This window comes from Coffea eugenioides, chromosome 4 (assembly GCF_003713205.1).
Source record: "Coffea eugenioides isolate CCC68of chromosome 4, Ceug_1.0, whole genome shotgun sequence".
Taxonomy (NCBI): Eukaryota; Viridiplantae; Streptophyta; class Magnoliopsida; order Gentianales; family Rubiaceae; genus Coffea; species Coffea eugenioides.
In genome coordinates, this window is record NC_040038.1 from 42601641 (window position 1) to 42613375 (window position 11735).

The following is an 11735-nucleotide window of genomic DNA, read 5'->3' on the forward strand; positions in this document are numbered from 1 at the left end:
GACAAGGCACGAGAAAGCTATGTGATGGATACGAATATGGTAATAGTTGAAAAATAGATGGTGGACCATTGTTTATTGTTGGGTACATTACCTTTTACCCTATTGTGGTTTGGTGTTTTACCACAAAACGCTCCTATGGTTTAAATATATATATATATATATATATATATAACTCTCTCGTGATTTGAATTAATGTGTCATCGTTAATTTTTTGGCTAAAACTAATGATTAATAGTAAAAAAATTAAAGTCAAACTAATAAATTGATAAATGTACCCTTTCATTGCTTCTTTTTTTCCTCCAAAAATAAAAAAGAAGAAATTGAAATATTAAAATTGATAAATAAGAACGAGTAAATACCATAAAAGATTTGGGTAAAAAACTTATAATGATATTTGTAGTCGAAAAAGATTTGAAATTTTTTGTTTCTTATTTATTTGTTTTATATTTCCCTTTCATCTTTTTTGTTTCTTATTTATTTATTTTTTATTTTCCTTCTATCTCTTTTACATTTGGGGAAAATTAAGATTTTGTAGGCCAAAATATAAGTTTTCAAATAATCTCTTCTTTTCCCAAAGAGAGAAAGAAAGAGAGCAAGGAAAAAAGAAAGAAAAAGTAGTGAAAGGGTGAATTTGTCAATTTATCAATTTGACTTTGACTTTTTATCATTGAATTTCATCAATTTGGATGATTCCTGGCCACATTCCACATCAGTCCAAAGCACAAAGAATTTATTTGGGTGTTTCTGAATGATAGGGGGTTCCATGATTGTTAACCAAACCACAAGGGAAATGATTGTTTTTTAATCTTTTTTTTAAAAAAAAAAATGGGCACCTAAATCATCCTATAATTTTGAAATTGAATTAAATGTACAAGTCCCATAATTTAAACAAAATCCTTACGTGTATATACCTTAATTAGGCTCATCAACGTGGTTGTATATGGCATTTGTGCTTGATGTTTCATGTGTTTTTAAGTGGAAAGAAAGAGCAAATTAGTCTTACTTTTCTTTTTTAGCATTAATGTAGTCATCCGGGCGTCGAAGAACCTTGAAGTAATATAATATAGAAAATGGGGCATTTTCCCAATAAATGGAAGTCCCATATGGTCAGGAGGAAGCTTGGTGCCACGGGCGGAACACCGGATATTAGCCGGAAGGGAAGGGCGTAACTGATGTCATTCCACCACCACAACAGCCACCCCATAACTAGAATCCCTATCGCTAGCTATTATCAACCACATTCCCCCTGTCACTTCCATATATTCAGTACAATTAGATTGTTTTCCATTTCTCTTTCCCTAGTCTAACTGAATTGGTTGAATACTTATCATCCTTGAAGCTATAAATATTCATAGTGAAAAATTTTGCACTTGATTAAAATATGGACTTAGGATCCTCTGTTATAAATTTCATGGTACATTATATTACACAACTTCTCAAAGAGAGCAAGTGTCCCACTAATAGAGATATTATAAAAATTCAATTTTTATCCATTATTGCAAGAGACACGTGTCAGTTGAATTAACAGTGTAATGAAAGCGTAATAGGAAAAGTTGTAACGGAAGATCTTTTGATACAAAAAATGATGCTGAGCAGACTGTGATTTTGTCACAGCATTTCTCTTTATGTCACCAAGAAATATAATATAGCCCTCTAAATTTTGTTACATGCATAAGTACACAGCATTCAGGTTTCACTTTCGGATCCATTACTTAAAGCAACTTGGTGCACATATATGTCCTCAAACACTTGTTGTCTAAACACTTGTACCAATTATTTTCTAACTAAACATTTACTTTGGACAATCAACTTAACAAACTTATTACATAGATATACCATAAATTAGATGAATAAGTTTCAAACTTGTTGCCAGTAGTTATTACACTGTGATTTTGCTAGATCAATAGAAAATGTACTGAAAAAGAAAAAAGAAAGAAGAAGAAAAGGGCCTGCAAACGTGAGGACTTCTTAAAAGAGACTGATTAAGGCTGAAAACTCCAAACAAGATCATGAAGCACAAAATAGAACAGCGGCCTTCTTTTGCTATTAGGTTCTACTTATGTTAATCTCAACCCCATCAATTGGTCTTGGATGTGGGAGATAACTCATTTCTGCATCAGCATTAACAAGTTCCCACCTGAAAATTTGTTCATAAGTATATGAGTATGACATAAGCATACATACAAAGTTACACTGTTGTGAGACTTTATTTTCTTAATAAATAATAATTTCTGGATTTTGAATTTATGTTTTTCTCTTTCTCCTTTGGAAAGAAAGAAAAGTTGGTGTTCTCAACAAAAAAAAAACAAAAGATTAATTTTTCGTACACATTCAGTGTATACACTGACGGATTTGGATGCACATTGGTTTATTTCAATTTAAATTTGAATACCAAATTTTATATATATAGCATGTATCTAAATTTGTTAATATTGTCACAAGTAGTGAATAAAAGATTTGACTCCAAAAAAAACAAAAGGTACAGTGACACTTAGAAATTTCACCTGTATCCTACAACTAGATGGTGGATAAAAATAGCAACCTGCATTCGAGCAAGCATATTTCCTGGACAAATCTTTGAACCCCCACCGAAGACCAAGAATGTCCCAGGCTTTGGTTGTTCCTGATCAAGGAAATATCTGACAGTTGATCAATGTATAACCCAAAATTCGTCTTCTAAATACAAGTGCAAATAAATATTTGTGCTTACGTTCCATCTATCTGGATTGAAACACAATGGATCTTCAAAATTTTTTGGATCTGTATGAATGTATCGTAGCCAGCAGATTACTTTCCATCCTTTAGGTATTTTGTATCCTGTAAGAAAGAGTTTCAACAGTTTTTAAGCAGAGGAAGACGAGCTGCATCCCTGCTACATGCGCATCCTAAGTACTTCTATTCTATATACTAAAAGAAATGGAGTGCTTTTACCTCTGTACTCAACATCCCTCTTAGCTGTCCTGATAACAAATGCTGATACATTGGCTAGTCTTATTGTTTCTTCCACAACCTGCTTGTAAATATGAGTAAATTTAGACAATGAAGCAATAATACACAAGAAAATGCATAGGAATACGTACAGTAACTATCTGCCTATGAATGCTTAGCCACATAATTCTTTATGTGGTATCAAACAAAAATAAAGTACCATGTCAAGTAACTGATGGTATATATAAATTCTGACTATATGATAAAGGGATAAGTTGGATCTATAAAATACATTCCTATAAAACAAGATGCATCATCGCCACTATCTGCATCCTCCACAAATGATGAGATTTTCAAGAAGGCACATGACTACTATTTTAATGTAAATGTTTTTTTCTTTCTGTTTTCTATTTGGTGTTCTTAAGGAACTAGATAAGCACAAAAAAAAAGAAGGTTGGGGGTCAGTATTAAACCTTTAAAATTACTAATCATTCCCTTAATTGTAACACTTTTCAATAAAATTTACTCTTCTACATTTAAAAAAAAAAAATAGGCCTACTTCTTAGTCGGTTACCTTAGGACACCAAATGGACGAACCTTTAACAAATTAATAATAGTATTAGCATTTCCTAACTAATTTCCGTCATATAATCTTGGTGCAGATATACCTTGTTTGTGTACTGCAATTTCATAATGTCATCACGTGTTATAAAATCACCATTTGTACCAACATTCATGTGCTCCTCCTACAATTCATTCGATTTAGAGTCATGAGAAAGGAAACATATATAAATGTAATCAAGAACAAGTAAAGAAGTTTATCTTTGGTTGTCATCTATCTAGAGCTTGGAAGTTACTTATACCCGTAGCTTTTGGAGTACATTGGGGTATTTGGCGAGATAATACAAAATCCACATAATTGAAAGTGAAGTGGATTCGTAGCCAGCAATTATTTGGCCTACAATGTTATCAAGCACCTCTTCATCTTGTAATTGGTGACCATCGTCATCTTTTAGGTTCAAGAGTTGGTCCAACAAATCAAACTCAGCTCTTGCAGCATTGCCTTCAAACTTTCTCTTATTTATCTCCTTGGTCAAAATTGTCATGACTTTCTTCCGACACTGTGAAATGGCAAATTAGTCATTGGAATTCAAGTTTTTCTCATACAAGAATTGGAACTTTAGAAATTAAAAACCTCCCATAAAGGGAATTTACTCATTTTTCTACTATTTTAGCTTAAGAGTGAATTTGCTGGCCTGGAGGGCGTGATGATAAGCAGTCCCTGGAATCTTAATTGGTTGACTTCTAACTCCTTTGATCATACCCGCAAATAGCTGATCAAGTGTATCCAAATGGGGTTTTGGCTCGAACCCGGAAAAGTACTTTCCAATATTTTCAAAAGTAACCTTCAAGGACAATTAAAAAAAATGAAAAATAAGGAAAATGATGGCCTAGCGAGATTTCATGAAAGTTAACATTAGTATGATAACTTGCATCAAGAAAATTTTATATAGATCTAGATTTTTTATACATATATTAGTATACCTTCTTAGCTTCTTGCATTGCTACAATTCTCCCTTTCTCTGACCATTGTCGAAGGGTTGCAACTATTCTTGGTTGGAGCATAATGGCTATCTTGCGGAGAGCATTAGGTTGATTAATGGCCTTCACAACTAAGCCTCTAATCCTTGCATGTGATGATTTTTGAAGGAAAAAGAGGGAATCGTTGCCTATAATTTGAGTGCAGGCCATCCCATGCCAAAGTTTGCATCCGATTGAAGAATGAATTTGTTAGCTGATGGAGAGGATGCAATTATAGAGGGTGAATGAAGAGATGGGTGAATTTCACAATAAATGTATTAGGTTTAGTTATACCGCTTCTCACTTTGTACCCCAAAATATAATATGCTACACATTGCATGTAATGATCCTTGAAGGAAAATGAAGGAATTGTTGCCTATAATTTGAGTGGCAGGCCATCCCAGGCCAAAGTTTGCATCTGATTGAAAGATGAATTTGTTAGCTGATGGAGAGAATGCAATTATAGAGGGTGAACGAAGAGATGGGTGAATTTCACAATATATGTATTAGGTTTAGCTATACCGCTTCTCACTTTGTACCCCAAAATATAATATGCTACACATTGTATCCTTTAACCTTTTTTGATGAAGCAACCTTAGCTTTAATATATATATATATATATCTGTTCCACTATGGACTTTAGTCCAATGGCGCTAATACTATTGAAAGATGAGGGAGATGAAGCATGTCAGCAGCATAGTTCTTAATCCTTAGACAATTCCTCCACATTCAGAAAATTATTTATCACTTGAAAATGTTAGCTTTTTTTCCTTATCCTTGGTAAATACGGTATTACTGCTAATATGCTTTTTTTAAAATTTAGTTTCTACAAACTGTTAATGATTGGACCTAAAATTGATTGATTATAAAAATAAGGGTAAAATATGACCTGAATTAAAGTATAAAGTACAAAGTAAGAGTTCATATAAAGTTTGAGACATAAAGTGGAATGATGCTCTCTCTTAAACTAAAATAGTAGCATTGACTAGATTCGACACCTGTCATGTAGGAATTACGCTTCGTCGATAGCATTAGAAGTAGATTTTAGATTTTCTTTTCCCTTCCTTATTTGAACATAAACTCTAAGAGAAACATATTTCTTAATATTCCAGATACACCCAAATTTATAATGTTATCGCCTGATCATGTAACACATATCTTATAATCACTAGAATACATCTATCTAGTACAAATAGAACTTTTGTCTTAGGTAAAAAAAAAAAAATTTGTTGACGAGCAGTAGTGAACTTTCCGTGCTCAAGCATTAGAACTTTCATTCTAGAATATCAACTGAGTCATTTTAGTAAAAAAAAAAAAGGAACATCAAATGATCCTCAATGAATTTGAATTCAATACGAGCTCCATTTACGGAGAATGCACAAAAATATATCACAATTGGGAAAACTTGTATCTGAAAAAGGAGGAAGAAACATGTAAAACATGAAATTAGAAGGCTGACAACCATAAGACTAGAGGACTACATATTATTGTTGTCGAGGAAGAATAAATTTCCATAAACATTTCATTTTTTTAATGTAAATTTCTATTATAGATGTCACATAGCAAAATCTAAAGAACTAGAATAAATTTAGAGAATACATTCATATCCTAGAAAGTTTTATAGCTATCAAAACTGAATGATACAAGCATAAAGTGTATAACCCAAAAAATTACATAAAAAAACTATAGGAAAAATATGTTTCATAAAATCAATGTATATGGGGACTAGGGAGGCAAAATATGTGTGCAAGAAGAGAAATAAATTAATAATATAATATTAATTACACGATAAGAACAAGCTACACATCCACATCTAGAAAATTTCATACCTATCAAAACTGAATGATCTAAACACCTAGTGTAGAACCCTAAAAATTTTATCAAAAAAATTATAGGAGACAAATTTCATAAATCAATGTATGTGCCCTTTTGGCAAAATATATGTGAGAAAAGAGGAATACATTAACCATATACTATAGTTTTTTCTTAGAGTCGTTTTTGTTGTTAATAGAGATTTTTTTTTTTCAATAGCCAATAGTTTGTAGACATTTTTGTCAGTAAAGTATAGTTTATATTGAGACTTTTTTGTTTGTAGGCTTGATTTTGTGTTGGGACTTTTTTTGTCAGCATTTTTTCAAGTAGCATTTTTTAACAATATTTTTAGTTTTTTCATCCTACTAACAGGCTCAGAAAAGAATATTCAAAATGTTTGAGAAAAAACCAATTTACGTATGATGTTGTCTATTTCAATTTTCAAATATGTATGTAGATGACAAGCCTTTTATGAGGTTACTAAAACTAAACATCTAGAAAGTAGCTAACTATATATTGTTCATTTATTTAGAATGTTATGACTTGCCATCTTCCTATTATTTGAAAAATCATAAGTTGGGAGAAAGCTATACAAATCCTTCACAGGTACATCGTGTTAATAAAAAAATAGAAAAAACATATATATGGTATTGCCAATTGAAAAATTGGAGGCAAATGTGACACTGACTTTCAATCTACCTTCGAACTTTTTTGCAGGGAAGAAGTTAATGGATGGGTTTGTTACATCGGAAGAAGGAAACTCACAAACAAGTTTTAGAAGGATGCATAATATCTATACCGAAAGATGTGAATCTGAACTAAGCAAATGAGCCAATTTCTTTCTATCATGTGACAGTTTTTGCTAGTTAGAACAACTAATCTGAAAGATGTCATGTTGTGATATTTTTGTCAATGTGGGCATCAGCAGGAGACGCTGCTGCCTATTTTTTAGCCAAGGCAGTGACACCCTTGAAAGAAGAGCTCACGAGCTCTTTCAAGAGTGTCACCATTTTTTTTGGTGAAAACCACAACTCCATAGATGGTTGTAGGAGCAGCTAAACTAACTGCCAATGCCCCAAATATGACCCAAGGGAAGATGGCTTGGCTGTTTTCATTTTCCTTCTTGGATGCTTGGCCCGAACCCCTTGTTCTACCCTAACCTGCTTCCAAGACCACATTGAATGTTTGGCCTTAACTGTTCATTCTGATCTCACTTGTTTCCGTGGCATCTTCAGTGACCACAGTAAAATCACCTTCAGTTACCGTAGGCACACGCATAGGCACATCATCTTTGATCACTACTTCAAACTTTGCATAAAATGGACAATTAATGATGTCAATGACATGTATCTTAGAACCAGAAAGTTAGAACTAGAAAGTTGCATGGTTACCTCTGCCATCAGATGATCAGCTTACTTTTTTTACAGCAGCAGAAGTCCTAAAAACTAATAAAAAGAAAGAAAACCTACAACCAATACACAACACCTATCAATGCAACAACTACAGAAAAGGAAGAATATAATACTAAAACAAATATAATTGAATAGCTGCTATGCTTTGCTTCACACAACATAAGCAAATATAATAAAAGAACAAATATAATCATATATTCAAGAAAGATTCGTCTATAGAAAAGGGCACTAAAATACTGAACCAACAAATTCTAATTTCCTCGACTGCCTATATCTAAATACCATGCAACTAATCAATTGCTCATTCTTAGGCCACTATAGCAAGCCATCGTAGTATTTTTTGTTGAAGCAACAAAAAATCTATTACTAAATTATATCTCTTTCTTTATGTCTTGTAAATAGGACCAGTATATACTGTCGATCCATCTCTTTACTATAGAACTCTGTATATCAATTCATGTACCCAGTTAAAACTAAAGCACAACAACCTACATGAGTTTCAAGAACTAAGAAGTTGAGTTTGGGAGCAACAAATAAAGAACTTTCTAAAATAGCTTCCTTCAACACATCGCTATCAATAAAAAGATGAACATAGCAAAATGATAATAACATTTTGTAGCTCATATCATGGCTAGATTCAAGCCAACCACTTTGAAAATAGGTGTTTACAAGACATAGATGAAGTATGCAATGTTCAAATTTTGAAATATGAAATGAGGTTATTTTAATAGAATCATCACTATTCAGTAAATTTCAACACATTTTTTACTTATTTGATCACCATATGAAATGAGGTTATCTTAAATTGACAAGAAATAAAGAAATTAGTGCCCAAATTCCAATTTCATGTCCAGGTGGTTTACAATTCTATAAGGTTATAAATATCAAGTTGATTAGTAAAAGGCAAACTTACCAGAAAAGAATTCTCTTAGGCAGCTGGATTTGAGTTGGGATGACCACCCAAGTTATGAAATTCCAGCACATCAGTTTGTCCTGTTCAATCCAAAAATAAAGTTAAATCACTGATACTAATATAAAATAAAATTTCCATATATCAAGATTTCAAAACCATTTGGCATTAACATAAGGCATAAAAAAAATAGAATCAGAGCACTTTATAAAAGTATTATGAGAGCATCAGGTTGATTAATGGCCTTCACAACTAAGCCTCTAATCCATGCATGTAATGATCCTTGAAGGAAAAGGAAGGAATTGTTGCCTATAGTTTGAGTGGCAGGCCATCCCATGCCAAAGTTTTGAATCTGATTGAAGGATGAATTTGTAAGCTGATGGAGGGGATGCAATTATAGAGGGTGAAAGAATAGATGGGTGAATTTCACAATATATGTATTAGGTTTAGCTATACCGCTTCTCACTTTGTACCCCAAAATATAATATGCTACTCATTGCATCCTTTAACCCTTTTTGATGAAGCAACCTTAACTTTAATATATATGTATATATCTGTTCCACTATGGACTTTAGTCCAATGGCGCTAATACTATTGAAAGATGAGGGAGATGAAGCATGTCAGCAGCATAGTTCTTAATCCTTTGATAATTCCTCCATATTCAGAAAATTATTTATCACTTGAAAATGTTAGCTTTTTTTCCTTATCCTTGGTAAATACGGTATTACTGCTAATATGCGCTTTTTAAAATTTAGTTTCTACAAACTGTTAATGATTGGACCTAAAATTGATTGATTATAAAAATAAGGGTAAAATATGACCTGATTTAAAGTATAAAGTGCAAAGTAAGACTTCATATAAAGTTTGAGGCATAAAGTGGAATGATGCTCTCTCTTAAACTAAAATAGTAGCATTTACTAGATTCGACACTTGTCATGTAGGAATTACGCTTCGTCGATAGCATTAGAAGTAGATTTTAGATTTTCATTTCCCTTCCTTATTTGAACATAAATTCTAAGAGAAACATATTTCTTAATATTCTAGATACACCCAGATTTATAATGTTATCGCCTGATCATGTAACACATATCTTATAATCACTAGAATACATCTATCTAGTACAAATAGAACTTTTGTCTTAGGTAAAAAAAAAAAATTTGTTGATGAGCAGTAGTGAACTTTCCGTGCTCAAGCATGGAAACTTTCATTCTAGAATATCAATTGAGTCATTTTAGTAAAAAAAAAAAAAGGAACATCAAATGATCCTCAACGAATTTGAATTCAATACGAGCTCCAGTTACGGAGAATGCACAAAAATATATCACAATTGGGAAAACTTTTATCTGAAAAAGGTGGAAGAAACATGTAAAACATGAAATTAGAAGGTTGACGACCATAAGACTAGAGGACTACATATTATTGTTGACGAGAAAGAATAAATGTCCATAAATATTTCATTTTTTTAATGTAAATTTCTGTTATAGACGTCACATAGCAAAATCTAAAGAACTAGAATAAATTTAGAGAATACATTTACATCCTAGAAAGTTTCATAGCTATCAAAACTGAATGATACAAGCACAAAGTGTATGACCCAAAAAATTACATAAAAAAACTATAGGAAAAATATGTTTCATAAAATCAATGTATATGGGGACTAGGGAGGCAAAATATGTGTGCAAGAAGAGAAATAAATTAATAATATAATATTAATTACACGATAAGAACAAGCTACACATCCACATCTAGAAAATTTCATACCTATCAAAACTGAATGATCTAAGCACCCAGTGTAGAACCCTAAAAATTTTATCAAAAAAACTATAGGAGACAAATTTCATAAATCAATGTATGTGCCCTTTTGGCAAAATATATGTGGAAAAGAGGAATACATTAACCATATACTACAGTTTTTCTTAGAGTCGTTTTTGTTGTTAATAGAGATTTTTTTTTTTCAATAGCCAATAGTTTGTAGACATTTTTGTCAGTAAAGTATGGTTTATATTGAGACTTTTTTGTCTGTAGGCTTGATTTTGTGTTGGGACTTTCTTTGTCAGCATTTTTTCAAATAGCATTTTTTAACAATATTTTTAGTTTTTTCATCCCACTAACAGGCTCAGAAAAGAATATTCAAAATGTTTGAGCAAAAATCAATTTACGTATGATGTTGTCTATTTCAATTTTCAAATATGTATGTAGATGACAAGCCTTTTACGAGGTTACTAAAACTAAACATCTAGAAAGTAGCTAACTATATATTGTTCATTTATTTAGAATGTTATGACTTGCCATCTTCCTATTATTTGAAAAATCATAAGTTGGGAGAAAGCTATACAAATCCTTCACAGGTACATCGTGTTAATAAAAAAATAGAAAAAACATATATATGGTATTGCCAATTGAAAAATTGGAGGCAAATGTGACACTGACTTTCTATCTACCTTCTCACTTTTTTGCAGGGAAGAAGTTAATGGATGGGTTTGTTACTTCGGAAGAAGGAAACTCACAAACAAGTTTTAGAAGGATGCACAATATCTATACCGAAGGATGTGAACCTGAACTAAGCAAATGAGCCAATTTCTTTCTATCATGCGACAGTTTTTGCTAGTTAGAATAACTAATCTGAATGATGTTATGTTGTGATATTTTTGTCAATGTGGGCATCAACAGGAGGCGCTGCTGCCCATTTTTTAGCCAAGGCGGTGACACTCTTGAAAGAAGAGCTCACGAGCTCTTTCAAGAGTGCCACCACTCTTTTTGGTGAAAACCACAACTCCAGAGATGGTTGTATGAGCAGCCACACTAACTGCCAATGCCCCAAATATGATCCAGGGTAAGATGGTTTGGCTGTTTTCATTTTCCTTCTTGGATGCTTGGCTCGAACCCCTTGTTCTACCCTGACCTGCTTCCAAGACCACATTGGATGTTTGGCCTTAACTGTTTATTCAGATCTCACTTGTTTCCGTGGCATCTTCAATGACCACAGTAAAATCACCTTCAGTTACCGTAGGCACACGCATAGGCACATCATCTTTGATCACTACTTCAAACTTTGCATAAAATGGACAATAAATGATGTCAATGACATGTAT

The 11735-nt window shown here is 32.5% G+C and overlaps 1 protein-coding gene across 1 annotated transcript; it reads right to left on the reverse strand.

Moving 5' to 3' along the window:
* Positions 1–1960: 1960 nt before the first annotated feature.
* Positions 1961–4279, reverse strand: LOC113769597 (ent-kaurenoic acid oxidase 1-like). The gene is made up of 7 exons (XM_027314104.1): positions 4185–4279; positions 3792–4049; positions 3597–3674; positions 2932–3010; positions 2711–2817; positions 2505–2623; positions 1961–2137 (listed from the first exon to the last, which is right to left on the reverse strand). Exons 1-7 carry the CDS (start codon positions 4248–4250, stop codon positions 2047–2049), a joined length of 798 nt encoding a protein of 265 aa, XP_027169905.1. The 5' UTR covers positions 4251–4279; the 3' UTR covers positions 1961–2046.
* Between the last annotated feature and the right edge of the window lie 7456 nt (positions 4280–11735).

Bases quoted from the DNA above. Each gene is read 5' to 3' on its own strand.
- LOC113769597 (XM_027314104.1), bottom strand. From the start codon at position 4,250: ATGATCAAAGGAGTTAGAAGTCAACCAATTAAGATTCCAGGGACTGCT. The intron at 2,818-2,931 runs GTAAAAGCACTC...TCTTTCTTACAG, and splicing joins GAGGGATGTTGAGTACAGAG to GATACAAAATACCTAAAGGA. The intron at 2,138-2,504 runs GTGAAATTTCTA...ACAAATTTTCAG, and splicing joins CATCTAGTTGTAGGATACAG to GTGGGAACTTGTTAATGCTG.